The sequence below is a fragment of the Anabas testudineus genome, chromosome 24 (assembly GCF_900324465.2).
Source record: "Anabas testudineus chromosome 24, fAnaTes1.2, whole genome shotgun sequence".
In the NCBI taxonomy this organism is placed as follows: domain Eukaryota; kingdom Metazoa; phylum Chordata; class Actinopteri; order Anabantiformes; family Anabantidae; genus Anabas; species Anabas testudineus.
Genome location: NC_046632.1, coordinates 15,965,464 through 15,987,370, shown reverse-complemented (window position 1 = coordinate 15,987,370; position 21,907 = coordinate 15,965,464). Strand labels below are relative to the sequence as shown.

Here is a 21,907-nt window from a genome sequence, read left to right as displayed (position 1 = left end):
AATGAGTAATCTTCCCAACATGAACAGTAAATCTGATTACTTGATTACTGTACTTCTTTATCTAAAGCTGTACTTGAGTCATAATCAATGGCACACTTTTACTGTCTTGATGAATTTGCTGCACATCTGCATACGATCTAATATGAAATGTGATCTTCACATGACTATGCGAGCATGCCACTGACGTCACGTCCACAGAATGTACTGTAACTTCATCTTCACACTCACACTACAGGCTTACAGAGTACAGCAAAAAGACAATTAATGGATTGGATCCAGATCTGACAGCCAAACAGCTAGTGACGGTCTCCTAGTGAAAGGCCCTCCTTACCACTGCTGTCAGAAAGGCATAGCCTGCTTTTCTAGAGCTGTGAGTGCCGGAGCTGGCCCTGTGTCTCCTGAGTTGGTCATGCAGCCTTTGACCCTTGACGGATCTCTGTCTGAAGGATTTTGCACGCCTAAAGCGGGGGCCCCTGGGTGCTTTGGGCGAGGTCCCCACCCGGGCACGCTCCCAAGGCTCGACGGGCACGGAGCTAAAGAAGCATTCGGCAGACAGGACTGGCAGAGGTGTGCCAACACAGGGCACGAGGGGCGAGGGCAAGACGAGCCCAGTACTTACTGCCAGATCCTGAACTAGCTTCTCCTCAAAGGAGTACTCCTCTGCCTCTATCCAAAGTCTCTGATAGGCCGGGATGAAGAGGTTGATAGCGCGATGCCTGGGGAGGGGGAGGTGAGGGAAGGTGGGGAGGAATGGAGGGAGGTACAGTGGCATTAGGGCGGGTTCTGGTGAGTTTTTGGAGCAGACAGGAAGGAGAAATGTAGGGGGAGGAAGGCGTTACAGTTCAGGCAAGGTGGTGACTGGTCAATGTGGGACCCACTGGCTCTTCTGACTGGTCACGTTTGGTTTCTAAAATGACTGGAGTAACTTTTTAGAGGAGCATGCACACTTTTAGGGTGGTATGCAGTTTTCCAACACCTTAAACCATTATTATTAACATTATTACATGTTTCCTTTAATAAAGATGCACATACAGTATGTGTTGTAAAACTGCTAAACCTCTGTTGTGTCAGATAAAAAAAAATCATAACAGGAAGAAGAAAAATAACATAAAATACCTTTTACCTTTATCATACTGTATCCAAGCATAATATTGTCAACCAGCTAGCCAACTTATCAAAGTCAGGATTGTATTTAATGGATGTTTCTCTTTCTTCACTACCTCCCTGATTCAGGGTTCACTTGAAATCAAACAAAGCCCTGCTGTTGGCTATTAGTTTCCACTTTTCAATTACTTTGTCAATTCCTGGGCTCATTCTGGCTGACCAATCAGAATCAACAGTGCAGGAACAATTGGTTGCTAGGCAGAGATCGGTCGGGGAGGGGGGGGGGGGGGGTTGAACAGATGAAGCAGATGCCCTGTAGTTTCACTTTACCGTCAGCAGGGAGAACAGGCGGTCAAAGCTGGAGGCTTTGAACGCCCTTTCCAGCCAAACCTCCCGATAGCCATTCAGGAAGTAATTATTATTTTTGTATCTGAGGGAGGATGAAGTAGTGTTATGCAAAAAAACAACACAGAGGAGAGAATGTCATTAGGGAGGCGATGAGGGGTTTATATGGACACACAATCAAGAAAAACTGCCCCACCCATGACTACCTAATTGTTATGTGCTGTTAGACTAAACAACACCAGACAAAACAATGTCTCATTTTTCTTCTGTCTTTAAATAGTTTATGTCAATATTTATTTATTGACATACAGTACCTGGGTAGATTATAGAGTGGAGCCATTCGGAAACAAGCTACCACAGCACGCTTACGTTGTTTGGACAACAGCTTCTGCCAAACACACTTCTTATTCCTCAGCGGCTGCTCCACCTGAGGGACAGTAAAGATTAAGATTTAAAGACTATTCAAATTAAATGACAGATACAATGTGGGAACAACTAGTCAACATTTAGAAATTGTATTAACCAAGTTATCCTTTAAATAGTCTATTGTTGCTTATGCTATGGAGATTATTATTATTATTTTTAATATACTGTGAAGTATTGTTGACCTGGAGGCATAAGTGGAAGTTTGTTTATACCTGCTCCAGGTGGAAGACTGCAGCAGAGATGCTCTGTACACGATCCACCGTCTGTTCTGGGTTTGCTGGTTCCTCGCTCTTCACCACATCCTTGTACAAATTTAACTGCCACTGGACCGCTGGATCATCCGACTAAAATCACAACAACAAATCAATAAATAAACACACACAAACAAAGAAAACTTCTATTTTCTTGGTGCTAAAATGACAACTGCACAGATCTTTAACTTACTTTGTCTTGGAGATGAAGGTTCTGACGCAAGTGCTCTTTCACCTCATCATCTGTGTCTTTCTATGAAAGATAATTGTATTTTTAACATTGAATCTTATTACACTATTGTTTTATAAAAGAAAAAAAAAGAGGCATTACAACTGAAAAGTCTATAATTACTGACTGGCCCACGGCACCAAAAGATTAATTTTAGGACATTGCTCTGATTTTGTTTTCATCATCATCATCATTTCTAATAAAAATAAAATAAAATAAAGTCTCTGTAATGCAGAAAATATGCCTATAAAGAGGTTGGTTAAACTGCTGCTAAAGCATATAGCAGTATACTTTATGGAAGATTAAAACGTTGCACTCCTGTTCATCTAATTAACTTTGTAAAAGTTCCAACCTCATTAAAATTATCTATCAGTGAATCATTCATAAGATAACTTGAGATAAGGAAGAACAGAAAACTGAGTGCGTGTACATATTGGACCTTACATATATAAAAACGTAAGAGTAAAGCACAAAAACGTTTCCACCAGCTCACCAGACTGTATCGTATCTTGGCCAGGGAGATGAGCTCCTGGTCTCCTGGGGTGCACATGTTAAGGCCGATGGGCAGCATCTTCTTCAGTGCAGCGATGATCAGAGAGGTCTGGATTGAGTAATACTCTCCTCGACGGCGCTTGTGCTTCCTCTCCTGGTCCCCACCTGACTACAGAGACAATAAAAAAGCTCCTTTTCTATAACACGTGTTGTACATTAACCACTGCAGAATACTGCTCTTTTGCATGGATGAATGTAGGATTTGAAATAACATGTCTACTGTTGTCCAAGATAAGACTATGTTGTTAGGGCTCAGGAAGTGGTGGTGTTGGTGTTTCTGATGAAGATAAATCACAAACTAGGGACATCAATCAGTTAACAGGCCGAACAGACACAAAAGCTGTTACAAAAAAAGAAAAAGTGTGCAAATAAACAAACTATCCAGCTCTGCCAAAACAAATAAATAACAGGCAGTTGAGCAGCTGCTGGATCAAAACCTGTCAACATTCAGATATATGATCTGACTTTGATATAAAAAATACCCACAGGAAATGATGTATGTCGTAAACCCTCAGTGTAGAAGTGAATTTAAAGGCTGTGCGTGAACTCATACTGATTGATTTGTAGAAAATCCTACTTTCCTATATTCAGTGCGTTCACAGCTCTGACGGTGTTGCTATTAAAACACAGGAAAGTGCCTATAAGGATTTTTTCTTTCATTACCAAAGCCTGTGAAATACAATAGCAGGAACTGGAACACTAGGGGATCCTGTCACTTCAGGTTGTGCTTTTCCAAAGTGCTGACACAGTGAAGAAGAGCACAGGAGAGGAGCGAGATAAGTCTAAATTAAACCCAGAGAGAGACTTACTCTGCTCCATCTCTTGTGTTCAATACAACAGGACAGATGTTATCCAGAATGAAGTGGTCCTAAGAGAGAGAGTTATTTGTGGAAGGCCTCTGAGTTACCTCGCCTTTATTGAGTAAAGGTTATCTACACATTATGATTTTTTTACTGTCTGATAAGCCAGACTATTAAACCTGTACTATACTGCTGAGTATTTTCTGGTTGGATAATGACATTTCAAGTTGACAGAGCTTAATTTCAGACTCAAATAAAGTTCCTGTGGGTAGGAGATTTGATTGTTTTTCTCTCATAGTTAAAGTCTGGGACTTACTATAATTACTGTATTTGATTTTAAAAAATATTTTAAAAGTAAAAGGAAAACAATGTGTCTATCAATATGTGCTATTTACAGTATGGCACTTAATGCAGTGGTTGTTTGTACCTACTGAAGTCATAAATGTTAAAAGGCTTACAATGTAGTGTTTGACAAATGTTACTAAAACAGGAGTCAATATGGACTATTTTCACTTTCAAATTAGAACAAATTTGGTGCTTGAGTGAGTATTTATTGAAGCAGGATGTCGTGGGATTGATGTAAATAAACTAAACTGCTCAGGCTAATAAAGAACAGTCCAATGTCACATTGAAGCTTTACCCTACAGCTAATTGTTGGAGGTCTTTGTACTGGATTTAATAAAACTGAATTCTGTCTTGCCTCATACAGGATATATGATCCCTCAAACTTACCTTGGACATTTTAGTCTGGCCTTCACCTGTTAGGAAGCCCAAATTGTTGATCTCATTCTGAACCACAAAGTTTTGCTCCTCACGCTTAAAGTTCTACATTCACAAAGCAAAATAAGAGAAGCTGGTCAGAAAAGTTAAACCTTCAGGACAGACATCCTGCTGTCAAGAATCAGATTTAGATTTGTTTTAAGTAGATAAAATGGTAAACTTTACATGTGACTTGCACCAGAGGATAAAGATCTCAGCCACCATCCTGAAGAGCTCAGTGGAGTCTGCATGAGGCTCCTTAAGCCACCGAGACCTGGAGTGGACAAAGAGGACATGAACTATGTGTCATATCTGTGCATCTCAGGAATGCTAATTAACGTCAAATTACAATTTAATTTTTATTAATTACAAAGCAAGCCTTTCTCAAATATTAACTTCTACAGAAGCTGCACATTACATGTATAATGGAAATACTATCTGAGCTAAGGCAGTAACATATTCATGGCAGTGGACAGTAAAACTATCTTTGTGGGAATGCTTTGAAAGGCACCTGTTGTTGTCCACATAACGAATGAGCATGGGGTAGAAAGCATAGAGATCCCTGCAGAGCACAGCAAACTCATTCAGAATGAGCAGCTCTGCCTCCTGGTTGTCGCCTTTACTGTCGGCCTTCAGCAGCTCCTCTTCGGCCACGACCTACATTTGCAGTACATCAACAACTGATCTTAATTCACAGGATTAAATATCTATAAATTCTCTGATAAGCTCCTCTGACCGTCGACAGCTCCATGTACTGTATATCCTCATGTTGGAGTCACCACACTGTGCTGGTGTAATTTTCAAGCTCTCACCTTCACTGTCTTCTTCTTCAGTTTGTCCAGTGTGGACAGGAAGTGGGTTTTAAGAAGATCTGCTCCAGCTTTGCAGATGATTGGCTGGGAGTAGACTATAGAAAGAAAATGGGAAATTTATCCTGGACTGAAAATCTGATGTTTTTACTTATAAAATCAAGTATTTAGAGGATTTACACCATGGATTTAGCGAGCACAGAAACCGAAATTATCCCTGGACCCCGACACAACTGTCAACTTACATTCAGCACCTAGAAACCTAAGTAACTTGTTTTTAAACTTTGGTTTTACCCCCTTACTTCCCATAAAACAATATTAGCGTAAGAAAATTTTCCTTTTCCTAATTTTACTTGTTTATAAATGTGTTTGAAGTATGATATGCAAATCCAGTTTTATAAAGTGAGAATGTGCCTCAGGCTATCTGCCCCCACAGCAGCCAATTATGTTATCTGGCCTCTCCTGAACTACTGCTGAGGAATGTGGACTGAAAAAGTAAATTGTATAAGTGTTAGGTCCCTAAGTGAGGTCTCTCATTAAAAATACATTTTCATAGGTTTTATAATGATGCTCTGATGTTTCCTTGACCTTAAATTAGACAGTTTATGTTCAGACGAGGGTATGAACCAAGTAGCTTTTCTCTCTATAGTGAAAAACACACAAAAGCAAATAATTTGAAATATTCTGAACTTATTACACCGGCTGTTTTTGCAAATATAAAAATATATATATATATATAAATATGAACCTGACAAGTGGAAACTCTGTCACAAAAACTAATGAAAGAAAACTGACATCTTTTGGTTCGTCTGCCGTGTTCTTCTTACCTGCAATCCTCTTCATCCAGGGAGCATCTTCAATGCCCAGGTTGCTGTTGAGGATCTTGAGGATGTTTCCCAGGATGATGCTGAGGTGTTCAGAGGTGACCATGGTGCAGCACTGGGCACCTGGAGGTGAGTTCTCTGGACCTTTCTCCCACCAGTAGGATAGGTAGTTACACAGCATGGGAAGGATCACCTCAATGACCTGGAGGAAACGAGATGAAGGTTAAATGTCTCAATGAAAGAAAAGGCCAAAAATATTTTACATAGATTCCGGTTATTAATACAGTGGTGCCCATATCTAATGGGACACCACAGCCTGATAACTGGATCTCACCATTTCCACAATACACTATACATTAATGACGCTTTTTTGTGGGTACAAGCCCAGCAGCTGTTTCTGTACATTTAAATATCCCACCATCCCTTCAGACCTGTGGCATGTCACTGTAGCGAGCACCAGACTCTGAGACATCATTGACATCTTTCAGCAGTCTGTCAAGACAAGGCATCTCTGGACACATCTCCTCCACTGTGTCGGGCATACTGAGAACTAGAAAATTAAACAGTCACTTTAATGAGACACATCAGATACTAATTATGTAAAACTTGAAATTAGTCAAAGTAACTATAAGTTCATAGTTATGTAAGAACATGGCTCCAATTAATAAGAATGACTAAAAGAAGTAATGGGGGGACCAGGTGGACACTTACTGGCTCTCTCTCTGGGAGTCTTAGTGTTGAAGACAGAGAGGGGATTGTGGGCGTTTAGATGAGGTTCCAGGAACGCCACAGGAATGGCTCCTACCAGGGTCGCCAGACTCTCCCCCAGAGCTGGCAGATGTCTGAATATCAACATGTAAATTTATTTAATGCGGGGAAAAAAGAAGCTCATCAAAAAGAATAAAAAATATAGCAGCATACAACAAAGCCTGCATAGATTTCTGTAGAGTGCTGTGAACCCAGATGCCAGATGTTGGCAAACATTTTGGGGTATGGCTATGGGCAATCTTCAACACTCTTCTTTTCATACACAGAGCACAAAGACACAGAGCTCCACATGGTATCAGGATTAATACACCAAAACTGCATGGAAGGGTTGTGTTTAATGATTTCATGGGTTGTGTTACAGTCTGAGTCAGCTCAAGGTTAGAAACACTTTTTTAGTTTTATTTCCATGTAAACAATTAGGGAATAAATACATAAAATTGTTTTTAGCGGACGACATCTCACAATAGACAGTGTTTCTGTTGTGTCTTCTTGCTTGGGCAATGAAATCTTTAAACTTATAAGATATAATTGGAAGTATAAATTCCAAACTTCTGCCTTCAATCTATCACACCCAGAGTTATATTAACAGTAGAATGGAAAATAATGCACTTTTTACTTAAGTTCAAGAGTTATGAGCTATAAATCACCAAAAAAGTTCTTAGCAATTTTATCACAAGTTAACAAAAAACACTCAGCAGCCATTTCCTATAAGCATAAGGTAGTTTATGCTTTTCCATTTCACACTTACTTACAATACTAGTTCTGACAGATCACAGAAATAGAAAGCATTCATTGTTACGAGGGATTCTTAAACTTAATGATCAAATATACTGCTGTATGGCTCATGTGTAAAATCAGAGGCTGTTTTACATCCTGCTGCTAGGTTTAAGGACCTCCTACCTCTCCACAAAGACGTTTTTTCCTGTTCCCAGAGAGTAGAAACATGTCAGAATTCGGTAGCAGGACAGCTGCACATCATCCACTGTCAAATAAAAAGAATAGCAATTATTTAAAATGGAGGCTATGTTTCTACCATGTGCAGGTGCCCACTCAGGAACTATGTTCAGAGTTTGAATCAATACAAACACTCCAGTATGCATCAGGACCTTTAACACCACCTAGTTCATAATGCCATTGGCCACAAGTTTGTGTGCAATTGCTTAATTCCTATAATAAATAAAAACATTTAATTTGTTTGGTGTAACTGCCCTCTGCAGCCTATTTGTTATCTTAGTGTGCTGTTTTATTGAGGTGCTGAATGCAGAGTCCAAAATAGATTTTCCCAGAGGGACAAATAAAGTATTCCTTATCTTAAGATAAACTGCCTCTTTTGAATGCCATTTGGAGACTATGTAATGGACTCGATTAAAACACCCCCGTGCCCATTGTTATTTTATTTCATGCAATTTTATCTCATGCACTGAAACTATGCAATGACAAACTAAATTGTAAGACTGTTTATCGAAATTCATATCTCAAAAGAGGTGAAGAATAAAACAAAACAAAAAAATGTTTTGAGGAAGTATAGAATGTAACAGTTAACATACAGTAAATCCACCAGAAATATGTGCTTATTAAAAGAAAAAAAATATGGGAACACAAACTCACAGAGCAGATCCACTCCAAACTCATGTGTCTTGATGTGTTCAAATAGGGCAGTGAGGACGGGTAGTAACACCACAGTCACATAGTTGATGCTCTGGCTGACGCTCTTCATCTGAGCACGAGACTGCAAGAACTTCCCCAGTTTCAGCATCTCCAGCAACTTCTCCAAGTCCTCAGCTGCGTTCTCAAAGAAAGTCTTAAATCCGGCTTTCACCAGCTCTGAGCCAGACTTCATCACTGTTCTGAGAAGAGAGACGGAAACATGGGCTGGTGTCCATGCAGACTAACTGTCATTTGTACAGGCAATAAAGAAACTGAGCCCTGACAATTTTTGCTTACCTGGTGTCAAGTGAGTGAGTGAGGATGAGCAGACAGCTCACCACCATTGCAGAGTCACTTCCTGCAAAAGACACATTTATTGTAGATATGAAGAGACACAAAGCAAAAATGGCACATACATAACAAACAGGCAATGTCAACCTTACCAAAGAGAGAAATCCTGTGTCTGACAAGAGCTGCCAGCTTACAGAACAGGCTGGAAAAGATGGAAAGTAAGCACAGAACTGAACAAAAAACTCCAGAGAGAAAAAAGAAGAGCTGGAAAAAGCATAGGCATAAGGAAATAAGAAGGATGGAAATATATCTATAAACTCTCCACTGATAGAAGGGTTATGATATTACATTAAGCATAACTCCCCAGCAAAACGTGTCAGTTGACAGTGAAACACTGAAGATAAAGTTTTTGTACGGCTTCTGCAAAGTACCTAGTGACCATCTCCTTCTCTTTGTTGGAGGCACATCCACAACTGCTCAGGTTCTTACTGGGTGTGGACAGGAAGTAGAGACAGTGGTTCTTAAAGGTTTGATCAATGAGAGGTAGCAGCACCTGGAGAGAGGAAATGCTGCAATGAGACTAAAACCTAAGTTACGGGTAAATCATCAATATTACAGTGATTCATTAGCAAGAAGAGTTGATGAGCTTCTAGACCTTGGCAAAGAACTTGATTTCCTGATCATGAGGTGATTTGTCTGTCTTCCCACTAGTGGCCATAGCCTCTGGATTAAAAGTAAAGTTCAGCAGCAAAGTTAGAGCCATCAGGGAAGATTTTTAAAGCAGTTCACAGGTGGTTTTTATAGTGCTCAATGTGTCTGTGTTTAAAAATACACACACTCACCAAGGTGAGCGATGAACTCCTGGGCAGAGTCTACACATTTTAGCATCCTCCTGAGGAACTTGTAGGAAAAACGCTTCTCCATAGACGATGAGTCCTGCTCCATATCCTTCAAACCTCTATGAAACAAAAAGTACCACAGCTGACTCCTTTATCACAATACTTAAATAATTTATTGTTATGTATTGTAAATACAATCACATAACAATAAATGTTCAGTAAACTTTTGTTTTGTGCCGTTTTAACTTTATATAATTTTAACCCGTTTTTTTTTTTTTTTTTTTTAAATAAAGGGCAAACAGGAATGAAAGAAGACCTTATGATGGCATAGCCGCTGATCTGCAAAAATTTGAAGAGCTCCTGGGCCTTTTCTCTGTCTCTGTGCTTCTCTTTAGCAGTAAGGGTGTCATAGGGAACTAGCAGTGGGTGGGTCCCTCCTCCTGGTAGGAATTAAATTAAGAAAAAAATCAAAATGCATTTTAAAATAAGTAAGTAGTAAGCGTTATAGCAGCTCAAATCATTCACTCTCCTAGAATGAAGTCACATGCAAAAGCTTTTAACCCACCTTTGCTAAGAAGTTCACTTTTCTTCTTCTTGGCCCAGATGTTGTGATAATTCTCTGCAACCACCTCCACCATGCCCTGCAGAGACAGCAAAGATTTTATCGTGTGAATGTTATTTGTTCTATCTGTGTTTAGGCCATTGTTTGAGGCACTGAAAGTGTATCTCCTGCAGTAAGGTGCTGATTTTCTCATAAGATTAGAGCATATTTAGCAACAATTTAAAAGAAAACGAACCTGTAACTCTCTAGACAACGTCACATTGTGCAGGTCCATTGGAGCAGGACTAAAGCCATTAACCTACAAAAAGTCAGAAAGATGCAATGTAAGAATACAGAAGAAAAGCACAAAGTACAAAACATCTGACTTCTTGTAACACATATGCAACAAGCAAGTACATTTAGCAGTAAACATAACCTTACTCATCTCACTTTAGATCTGAACAAATAAAGTCACTATGTCCCATTTACTGCAGAGAGTCTGGCCTTTGAGCTGAACTCAACACAGCTAAGTCCTTTTTTAATCGCTGCAGCAGCTTGCCAGCAGCCTCAAATTTTCTGTATTTATGTGGCCAATTTTTATGTGGTGAGCTAGACATTAAACGGATACTAGTGCTGCTGTACACTAACAGTTTTGTTTCTTTGTGTATCTTATTGCAGGGGACAGAAAGTCCTATTTTTAACTCTGCTCTGAAATCTTTTTTTTTTGTAATGATGCCCTATCATAAAATTAAACAAGTGAAAATGCCACAGTTAAAGCTGAGGCTAATTACCAGAGGATAACCTTAAATAAATAAGAAGCTTCTTAGTTTTATCAGTAATGTAATAACTGTTCCAAAGTAAACACTTATGACTATATTGTCTAATTAGTAGTATCATACCATACATCAGGACGTCACCTGAGATTCTGAGATCTTTCTTTGTTTTTCACTCTCTCTTTGTTGGAACATGGCTTCTCCCTCCTTGGTCCTCTCAATGTTCCAGCCCATAGCCAACATGCTCTTCAGTGACTCCCTCACTGGCCAACGATATGTTTCTCTCTCCTAAACATTGAATACAGAAGTTTTAGGTTTCATTGATCACATCACATCCAACAATTAGATGTTTTGTGATACGTTTTTCTGAGTTTGGTTTAAAAATTCAAGCAGGAAAAACTGAGATATATACTGCATTTTATCTACAGAACTGTTTGTTGTTTTTGTTTAGTTGATTTTATAGCAAAGATTATCTCTCTGTAAATCCAGTTGAAGTTGTTTATTTGTATTCTCTATACTGTTGGCAGTAAAACACTGTTGACAGCTGTGTATACCAGTGTATTTACCTTCTCACTCAGACTTTTGTAAGGCTTCAGCAGTGGATGGGTTTTGGATTGCTCATCCAGACTGTCTCCATGTTTCCAACCTGCTGACACCTGCAACAGCAGCTTATTAAAAGTCATGTGGTATGATAAATTATAAAATCAGCAGGTTAAAAACTACTGCATCTATCATCCACCTCTATGTTCTGTATATAAGAAATGTCAGAAATCAAATGTAAGCATGTGTGAGCACTGAGACCACACTAACCTTGTCTGAGGACCACTTGTCATGGGAATGCTCTGCATATCTGTTAGCAATGTACTCAAGTTTCTCAGGAAGCGAGATACTGGAAAGCAGAGACAATGAATAAATATTAGTGTTATTTCAAAGTATATTTTACTTATGTGAGCAGGTCAATCTTTAACATGTATGAAATGCAGGAAATGAATTGGATTAAACAAAAAGGTTAAGGTTAGGATTACTGCATTTTGAATGTTAAATTACTTTTTGCATTATACCTTTAAAATGCATGTTTAGACAACTCACTTGGCAGTGTTGATGGGTTTGGGGTCAAAGTTGCCCTGTGTATCCACTGATGCCTGTTTCTCCAGTGTTGCTCCAAGGCTGGCATCCACAAAGTCAGGAGGCAGGGCTCCAGCAACAGCACATAGGCATGACTTGGCCATTTTGAAAAGTTCAGCATCATACTTCTACAGAAGAGGGAGATGGAGGAGACACGTAGGTTACAAATATTATTCTTCAATTTTTAAACATGTCTGTTTAGATTATTAGAGGGGTAGATTGAGCATGGCAAAGCCAGGACAGAAAAAGAGATATAGAAACAGAAAACAGAAAGATGGAAAAATCTGTACCATGCAATGGCCTATCACAGACTGATAAATGATTCATCTGTTTTGGCTTCGCCTCAGCTGCAGTGCACTTCATTGGGCTTTCACTTCAGTACCTCTGACTAACAAGAACTTTTCTCGCAGGAGGACTCTAAATTTCCACAGATTATATAAAAAAAAAGAAAAGCAAAAACCACTAGAGTACTGAAAAGGCTGTTATGTAACAGAAGGGAATGTAAGGAATATACTGCCATCTCTCCTGATACTTCAAATGTATTCTCAGAGTGAGTAAGAGGAAGAAAAGATGCTCAAGATAAAGACCAGTTATCCAAACTGATTCATAATTCCAGATTTTGCACACTATTGGCTTATCTTAATAAATGAAACATGATTGTGGATTGTACCTTCTGAGAAAGGGAGTCAAAGATTCCCCAGAAGAGTTTCTTAGTGAGGAGGAGCTCTTCCTCCGAAGCTATGCCAAAGCTGCCCATACCAGACGGCAAACAGTAGTACTTCCAGTTCTGCTCATAGTGGTTGATCAGCAGCTAGAGATCAGGGATATAAGTTAACATAATTAAGGGTTATAGTATTATAGCTTAAAACAAAAAATATATTTTCAATCTACTAGGGTAAAAAATGTAATGCCAAATTTAACCACTGGCTGAAATGTAGATAATTGTCTTTATGAATGTTCAACACACGAAGTGGGAAAGACAAATGTATCTGAATTATTAGCTGCTACTGCAAATATTATAAATATACTATAATCAACATAACTAATATTTCAAATACAAAAATGACAGGAAGTATCTCACCCGCAGAGGAATTTTGCAGTATTCTGTTAACATGGGAACATCAAACACCAACCGTCTGAGCAGCTGCTGCATCATGGAGGGACGGAGATGCCTAAGAACCAGGTGCAATATATAGTTTAAATAAAAATACAAAGACCAAAAATAATAGATTAAAAAAAATAACTGCAGAGTCAAACAAGTTCAAACAAATCTAAATCAAAGTAAATGGTGCTACTATAACAGAAATCTCCAAGCACTAGTAGTCAAGAATATTTTGGAATAGAACAAGAAATAATTTGTCTAATTTCTTTCTAAAATTGCTGCCAAACACTGTTTAAAGTCTTAATTGTCAGTGCGCTTATTCTGCAATATGGAGCAGGATGTTAAATTAGCATTAATTGGGTAATACTGAGCTTCCTCTAAAGTACTTTAAGTAATTATTTCCAGTAGTTTGTGCTCAAGCAAAGTGGAACAGAGGCTTGTTCACTTTGTGCTGTGCTAAAGACTGAGACAGTCATTGAACAGCAGGCTTGTTTAAAATAACAGGCTGCCTCTGTAAATTACCAGCTCCTAATTTTTTCAGTCAGTCAAGTTTGACAGGCCTTACTTGCAGATAGCCAGCAGGCAGTCCTCAATAGCATCCCTTTGAGCTTTGGTGAGTGAGCGACCTTTAGACAGCCTGTAGATGGTCTGCAGCGTGGAATCGATCAGCTGTGCATAGTGCTCTGTGCTGGCAAAGAGAGCGGCGCAGCGGGTCAGCAGAGGCAGCAGGGCTGAGCCAATGTACCGGTTCATGGCCAATGCTGTCTCAGTGGTGCTCAACGCCTCCTATGGGACACAGAACACCACATGTAGCTTTAGGATAGAGAAGCAATGTACAGTCTCCACATTTCAACATTTCTAAGATGCTGGGGTGAATATAAATTCCTGGCAGCAGCAAAAAGAAATATGTGGTCCTGAGGGTGAAAAGAAGGTAGAGCTGAAACTAGTTATTTTATGTCACTGTTGGGAACTATTGGAATCATTCACCAAGGTTTGAAAAGGGCACTGCATGGATAGAAATAGCCTTTTAATATTTATGTATGAATAAATATTCAGTTGCACCAGGTAAATTCTCTCCAACAGAAACAGAAATTCCTGATGACCTAATGCAAAAACAAACAATAGTATGTTACATACTATATGTTTGGATAAGTAAATATGAGGCATTCAGCCCCAAGAACACTGTTCCAATGGCATCATGCTCTGAGGCTGTTTTACTGCCAGTGGAACTGGTGCATTGCACAAAGTGGATGGAATAATGAAGAAGGATGACTCTCTCCGAATGTGTCAGCATAACATCAAACCTGGACGCTTCAACACTGGCTTTGGAATAGATAAAGCAGGCTTCTGGAAAGCACTGTGCAAAGTCCTGATCATAACCCAATCAAAAATTGTGGACTGTGATTAAAGTCAGGTCTGTGCTAGAAAACCAAAACATTTTATTGAACTCAACAAGCTGTGTCAAGACGAGATATCAAATACCCAACCAGGACCGTGCCATAATTTTTGATTGGAGAAAGCAAAACATGAATAATATTGTTGATGTTGATGCATTATATGTGTTATCATTTTCCCTCAGTGAAAAAAGAAACAATTTAAAGTCCAATGTCGTGGCAGTCATTCTGTGACCACAACTTTGTGGAGAGTTATTTTGGACTCACCGTGTCCAGAGACGCAGAGGCTCGGAGGTCGGGCAGGAAGCCAACCTCCAACATCTGGAGCAGGAAGCTCTGGTCCTCAATACCGTACACACGGTCCAGGAAGAGCACCATGGGGGCCTTGTGGTCCGGACAGAAGCTTGCTGACATGTCGGGTTCTGTCACTGTGCCATCTTAAGGTTAAACGCATTTTAGAGGAAAGATAATTCAGGTTTATGTGTCAGCATGAATGAAATACACACTATGACATACTAAGACAAGGATATCAATAAAAATACATAATGTTACAGATAATTACAGGCCAGTGAAATGCATTAAAAAGGAGAAAAGGGAGCAGAAAAGAGACTTAAGTAGAAGGTGGAGAAGAAAAAGAAAAAGCTGAATAAAAAAAGGTAATATTTAAATACAGGTGTAATACATGATCCAAAATGTAGGGGTTGGCTTTAAAAGTGAATTTAAAGTATAGGTAATTTCAGTTATGATAAGCTGTAAAAAATACATTGAGGACAGCTATTTACTAAGATGGTAACTACACATAAAATTAGGAAGCAAAGTGCAAACTGGAAGAGTAGCAAAAAACAGTGTGTAGGCATGATTTACTGCCATCTTAGAAACAAAAGGAAAGTAAACAGCACTGTGTCTTTATCTGAAAGACAGACTATTCTCAAAGTGCAGATATAAAAAATATTTTAATTTGCCTTGATTTGGTACTGTGACTTTCTTAGTAGTCAACTTTTTTCATAATTAAAGACATTAAAGAAATGAGGCAAACAGTTCAATGGGTTTGTGTGAGTGTACGTACCTTTACTGTATAGCATCTGGTTTTAAATTTTGAATCCAGTCCCAAGATACTTTTTCTTCATTGGATGGATCATTTTTGCTGACTTTCATCTGCTGTTAGATTTAATTTCAACGCGTCTAAACATTCTCAAACTAATCCTGCTGTTCTTTATTGCTCCACCATTTTTTAACTTAATTTAATTCTGTTTGTCTGTTGTTTTTCTAACTTCATGCATGACTTTATGTAGCAAACAAGACCATGATACCTTTATTAACCACAGGCATTTTGAGGGGGATGCTGATGATACCCACAAGGTCTGTAGTAGGAACCAGAGAGCGCAGGATGGCTCTGATACGCAGCGCTTCACCTTTACCAGCATTGATGAGCTGTGACACACAAATAAAATAATTCAGGTATAATAAAACATAACACAATAGCCTTTAGGTGGAAGATTTAATAAATCAGTGTTCCTGTTTTTTGATATGGAATCCAAGGAAGAGAGAACCTTATATACTTATACATTATACCTTGCCTGCCCCAAAAAAGTTACCACCTGGCTTTAACTAAGCAAATAGGTAAGAGCCTCCCATTGGATAATTACTGCATGGATTATTAAATTTCAGCTGACATTTAACCCTAACAGATGCAAAATGTTGGCTATGTATTGCAACCCCAGCTTCTAAGAGCTGTCGCAATTGGGTTTATCCGCCTGCGCATGCACAGTCGCTATTGGGATAAAGGCGAAGCTGTATGTATGTATGTTGGACCATAGCAGCAGACCTCTGGCTGTTTCCACTAGGCGGGCTCACGGGAACTGAGATGCGTCCGTGTACGTCAATATGTGTGACATAGCTCTGCCGAGGGGTACTCCTGTTAGCAACACGTAGTGGGTTTTCCAAAAAGGTGGAACTGACTGAATGGAGGGAGGGACAGACACCATGCGTCTCTTGTGACATATCAAGTCGACATCACTGACAGAGCTGTCACTACAGAGTGAGGCAAGATGCGCGAAAGGAGAAAAACGATCGCCTCCCATCTTGTGAGGTAGAGTTTTGCTTTCATACTGGATGAATCCAGGCACAGTCCCAGACAACTGATTGAGAGGGCAGTGGGGAGCTCTTTTTCAAATTTAAACAAAACCCAGCAGTAAGAGGTGTTCCACAAGCTGCGCCGTGTGGAGCGCTGTGGTTTCTCTGGAGGAAACCATCAGAATCAGGTTGTTGAGGTATAATAAAACTCTGATTCCCTTCCTGCATAATTACTCCAGAGTCGCTTCCACACATTGAGAGAATGTGTGCAGAGATAAACCCAATAGCAACAGAGGGCAAAGCCTATACAAAACAGAAGTTCATCTGTTTCAGAAAGGTCAAATTATTTGCATGCATCAAGCAAAAAAACAGGTTACAGTGTTATTCCTTAGCTTGGTTTGTTTAGAGCCTCACATGCATCTCCGGAGCACAGCGTCCCAGCAGGTCAATGAGGGCTGAGTAGAAGGACATGATTGCGTTGCCCATATGAATAATTTCGCCTTCTTCATCACCAGACCTAAGACACACAGAAACAAACAGTAGTCTCTCATTGTAATAAATATTTTTTCTTGTAATACGTCAAACCTTCCTTGTAACTGCATACTCAAAAACCACAGACAAATGGATTCCAGAAGATAGACTGAGACTAGAATGGGCAACAGGGGAGCAAGCATCGGACAATATTGGGAGAATGTATAACTGTGTTTTGGCACAGTACACCATCAACCTACAGGGTATAATGTTATACATATGGATTTTGACACATTCTCCATTCCCTCTTCTAACTTCAGGCAGTAATAACCTTGCCCATTAAAATGCAGCCAGTGTATTAAAGTCTTTGCATACTGATGTGTGCAGGCACCAACACTCTAAACTAGCCTTAGTTTTAATCAATGCTATCCTCTCTCTTTCTTAAACTTTCAAACAGACTTTTAACTCTGTACGATGTCTAAGGTAAATCTGTTTCTTAACATTTAATTGGCATTAGAATCATTATTACAAAACATAAACTGTCTGTGTTTTAGTGTCATATGATCTAAATGCTCATCTTGTTTTGAACCTTGTCAGAAACAAAGTGGTGTGGATCCATACCCAGTACTGACTCCAGCGGAAACCTTGGGCAGGTCTAGAGCAGGATCCTCAGAGATCTTAATGGCCTCCTTCATGGCAGCCAGCAGACCCTGGCCTCCCTCTCCTCTCAGTGCAGGTCCGAAACACTCTGGACGTCTGATTAGCAGCTTCACGACCACGTTAGCATTTTCCTCCACACTCTCACCTGATATACAGAATCGGACATTTATGGGACTATCTGGAGCTGCATGCTGAGCAGCTCCAAAGTAAGATCAACTGAAAATCAACGTACCATTGCAGAAGACAGCAAACCTCAGGAAGGAAAGATAACGCTCTCCCTCTATGGGGTTCCAGCCTAGGTCAGGGTAACCTTTAGCAACTAGGATGGCACAACTCTGAAGACCACAACCTGCAAGGTATGTCACCACCTACACACACAAACCGACTTTAATATTAAATAATAAACAAAATTATTGATTACTGAAACCATATCAGCTGAACATATCAGCTATTATTATTGCAAAATATATCGTACATACAATATGTACAGTCTTTCCATTAAACCATGTGCTTCAGCACACTTTATCTAAATAAACCCAAATGTACTAATAATATAAAAATAACTAGTTCTGTCTTCTCAGCATGATACAAGTAATTTGATTCAATTTTATAATTTTACAGTGCTTGAAATTGTATTCAACACTAAAGTAAATCAATCATGTGACAGACTCATCTGCTCCAACTACAAACATCTTGAGGTCATACTAAATACAAGGCACATGAAGAACCAGTCAGAGTGCTGTACAGCTGAGACAGTCACTGTACATTCACTTAAGTCTTCATCAGTCGTGGCATAATAGCCGTTTAAGGCTCAAGGATCAGTAATTGTGCAATTAAGAAAACATTTACTTCATGTGTGATCGTTATGGTGCCTCAGTCATTTGGTCACACTCAGTATTATTTTCACTACTGCTGTAAACTTTAACAAACCTTCTCCAGATCTGGCTCCTCCAGGGCCAGAGCCAGGCCGTTGTTGTCCATCACCGAAGATGCTGCCACATCTAGCGGAGTGGAGCCCCGCATAGCTTCAGAGGCTAAACACAGATACATAACAGTCATCAGGAAAGCCAACAAGCAATTAATGTAAACAACAGGGGGCAGTCTACCTACTTTTGTCATACTGATATTTTGTAATGACACAAGAGATGCTAACCTCTACAGCTGACCTTTAGATAAATGACAAACCTATTTGATAACTACAGCTGCCAACAAATATTTTCATAACTAATAAATATTATAAATAAATAAATCTTAATGCAGAACAAATTATACAGTTTTAATGTTTCACTGATTAACTCACTTTCATTTTGATGGATATCTGCTACCTTGTACCTTCTAGTACGACAAAAGTATTGTGATTTGTATTATTGTATATTTTTTCAAGTGTTACTACCACAGCTGGTATGGGCAGATATTAATACAAGTTAATTTATTAACACCCCCTCCCTATGAAAATCATCAACAATTTTGCAGGGAACACAGAATAACAAATAAAGTACAAAGAATATATACAGTAGCTGTTTTGCAGTTATAAATACATCTTTAATGCAAGCAATCTGGGCTATTTGCACTATAATAAACAAACATTTACTGACAGAAAAAAACAGGACTTCTCCCAGAAGCCTCACATTCACAGGATTGATGAGTAATCAAATATCAAATGGCTGATGCATTCTGCAATCTGTCCCGTGCAGAACATGTGAACCTCTCCTCTTTCACAGGCAGATGCTTTAGTTTATAGCAGCAGCAGCCAAAGCCCAGTGACTCATCAGTCCTGCCCTGCATGACTAAATAATCTCCGTCCCTTATTTTCCTCCTGCTGCAGTTCTTCTTTCTCCATCAACTGTCTGTTTTTATTTTTAAACTGACACTCTGGCAGTGTCAACTGGCATTTTTAATTACAGCCTGTTCCTTTTGTTCACTGACCACTTGTCATAACGTGGACAATAGGTTTGTGTCTGCACTTCAATTTGCTGAAGAGCTTTTCCAGCAACTAGGACCTGCTGGTTTAAATTCAAAATATCAAGGTATCCCTCTAAATACTTCCATCGGTATTTCTATCTACAACTATAAATCTCTAACTTTCTCTCCACTTTCTTCTCTCTTCTAATTTTCTCTTTTTTAAAAGCCAATATGTCACCATATTCTTCATCACCTCCTGCTCATTGCTCATATTTACATTACATTCACACATTTTTAGACTTATGCTATGTTATGTTGACTGTTGGTAGAACTGAGAAGAGACTCATTTTATGAATTTATGACTGCTTACCCAGGCCAACGCTGCTGTTCTCCAGCAGGTAGCTCAGGTGGTCGAACATGGCTTTTTGGTTCTGACGACTAATGCGACAGAAGTAGCACAAGAAACGACAACAGCTGGCCACCATCTTTGGGAAGGCAATCTCCTGTGGACAAGCAAAAGATACAGATATGATGGAGTCAAAGTAGACACTCACAGCAACAATCACCATGAAAATGCAATCCAATGTCAATTTTTTGTTATACGTAACACTGCAGGAAGAGACAATATGTTAAAGATTATATCTACTGTAGTATTACCCAAAAGGAGCAGATTTTGATTTACTTGCCTGGAGAAGTCATAGTTTTTCTGCACTTATGTTCACAAAACCTATGTAACACACAACTAGAAAATAATTTCACCTTCAATTCCCTTTTGCATAAACTCTGTTAGTCAAGCTCTAGTTTTGGTTCAGTCAAAGATTTGGTCTAAGAAACTAGAATAATTTCTGTCCATGCCAGAGAAGACAGTAAACTGCCAGAAGAATGTCAAGTTACCACAGGGAGAGAAATTCTCCTCCTACGTCTGGCAAAAAAGAAAAAGTCGCCCCAAAATGCATCCTCTTCTGATAGCTGATTTCTAATGGTTTATGAACACCAGAGGAATCTCACCTTTAAACTTTGCATCACCTTAAAAAGTAATATTATGTGGTAGTACTGTGGTAAAGTGGGAATCAAAAACTTTTTTATTTTATAGAACTGTTATCATTGATTCCGTGAGAAAAGACATTAATACTAAACCAATTAACCAGTAAATCATGGTTAGGTATTAGTGTATACAGTTCCATGTCCATCCAGGCAACATTAGAGATAATCAAAACGTAAATGCTGCAAACCTGATATTCATTTACAAGCTGTGGTGCTGCCACTTTATACAGCCACAGTAAGTTAACTGCACATATCGAGTGGCAGTGATCTGGCCTGGAATTTATGCCTGAGACTGCGTGATCAGACTGCTAGAGTCAGACGCGAAGGCCTGAATGTCTCCCCAAGGTCTGACTGTCTGAGGCTCAATTCATGCTTGGCACTTGCCCTGGCATTAAATGACAGCCACCTCTTCAAACTTCTGTCAGCACTGCCCAAAAAGGACAGGCTTGAGAGGCCCTCCCTCCCACCCCTTTCATGCCCTCCTATGCCTAGTTTACTCATCTGCCCTCTCTATAACCCTTGTGGTTTTTCGGGGTATTAAGTTGTTGCTCTTTACTTTCCTCACCGCCTAGGATAAAGTTTGTTTTCCTGAGATCAGTATACGACCTGCTAAGCATTAAAACGTGTGCCTCTGCTGTACAAATAGTCTAAATAACTTTATTCAGGATATGAATAAAGAACTTTACTTTAATTTACCTGATTTGTATAACTGTAAAATCCAGTTACAGCTTCTTAAATAAGACTATTTGCTGCTTTCCTTTGTTTTATTTTGATGTAAAGTGAAAGTCTTAAATGCTTCTATCCAGATCTGCAGATAAGAGCTGTGTGATATGGTCAAAAATTCCAGAACAAGCATTGGATTGTACTTAGTTAGGAAGTGCTGTTGAAATACTGTCACACCTACCTGTGACTTGTCGCCTCCCAGCACGTTGACCATGACCTCCATGACAGTCTCGTGCATGCCCAACACTCGCATCAGGTTGGGATGCTGGTAGAAAATTTTGTTGTTCATGATGTCGCTGGGAACAAAGGAAAGTAATTTATGAAGGCCATGATATATAGTTCTTTACAACGGCAATATACAGTACTGCACATTGGAAAGAGTCTGATTACACATATCATTATGTAATAAGGAACAAATGTATAATAAAAACTATTTAGCCAGAAATTAGCCATCA

The 21,907-nt window shown here is 39.3% G+C and overlaps 1 protein-coding gene across 4 annotated transcripts in view; it reads right to left on the bottom strand.

Moving 5' to 3' along the window:
* The window catches only part of LOC113149556 (ryanodine receptor 3-like), an 85,818-nt gene that overhangs the window by 13,289 nt on the left and 50,622 nt on the right, over positions 1-21,907 (bottom strand). For 3 of the 4 annotated variants that reach the window (XM_026341758.1, XM_026341761.1, XM_026341762.1), the window contains 37 exons: positions 21,634-21,748; positions 20,056-20,188; positions 18,714-18,817; positions 18,016-18,151; positions 17,745-17,928; positions 17,067-17,169; positions 15,890-16,010; positions 14,847-15,016; positions 13,751-13,971; positions 13,165-13,255; positions 12,754-12,894; positions 12,048-12,211; positions 11,769-11,847; positions 11,525-11,614; positions 11,103-11,246; positions 10,442-10,504; positions 10,210-10,285; positions 9,961-10,084; positions 9,648-9,763; positions 9,461-9,528; positions 9,237-9,358; positions 8,958-9,007; positions 8,812-8,872; positions 8,476-8,714; positions 7,768-7,849; positions 6,811-6,941; positions 6,531-6,649; positions 6,103-6,301; positions 5,279-5,373; positions 4,978-5,123; positions 4,653-4,740; positions 4,440-4,532; positions 2,849-3,016; positions 2,320-2,379; positions 2,088-2,219; positions 1,764-1,876; positions 620-716 (listed from right to left, as the gene is read on the bottom strand). In XM_026341758.1, coding sequence (XP_026197543.1) covers positions 620-716; positions 1,764-1,876; positions 2,088-2,219; positions 2,320-2,379; positions 2,849-3,016; positions 4,440-4,532; positions 4,653-4,740; positions 4,978-5,123; positions 5,279-5,373; positions 6,103-6,301; positions 6,531-6,649; positions 6,811-6,941; positions 7,768-7,849; positions 8,476-8,714; positions 8,812-8,872; positions 8,958-9,007; positions 9,237-9,358; positions 9,461-9,528; positions 9,648-9,763; positions 9,961-10,084; positions 10,210-10,285; positions 10,442-10,504; positions 11,103-11,246; positions 11,525-11,614; positions 11,769-11,847; positions 12,048-12,211; positions 12,754-12,894; positions 13,165-13,255; positions 13,751-13,971; positions 14,847-15,016; positions 15,890-16,010; positions 17,067-17,169; positions 17,745-17,928; positions 18,016-18,151; positions 18,714-18,817; positions 20,056-20,188; positions 21,634-21,748 — 4,438 coding nt within the window. The remainder of the gene's footprint in view (positions 1-619; positions 717-1,763; positions 1,877-2,087; positions 2,220-2,319; positions 2,380-2,848; positions 3,017-4,439; positions 4,533-4,652; positions 4,741-4,977; positions 5,124-5,278; positions 5,374-6,102; positions 6,302-6,530; positions 6,650-6,810; positions 6,942-7,767; positions 7,850-8,475; positions 8,715-8,811; positions 8,873-8,957; positions 9,008-9,236; positions 9,359-9,460; positions 9,529-9,647; positions 9,764-9,960; positions 10,085-10,209; positions 10,286-10,441; positions 10,505-11,102; positions 11,247-11,524; positions 11,615-11,768; positions 11,848-12,047; positions 12,212-12,753; positions 12,895-13,164; positions 13,256-13,750; positions 13,972-14,846; positions 15,017-15,889; positions 16,011-17,066; positions 17,170-17,744; positions 17,929-18,015; positions 18,152-18,713; positions 18,818-20,055; positions 20,189-21,633; positions 21,749-21,907) is intronic. The other variant, XM_026341760.1, reaches the window with a different exon arrangement.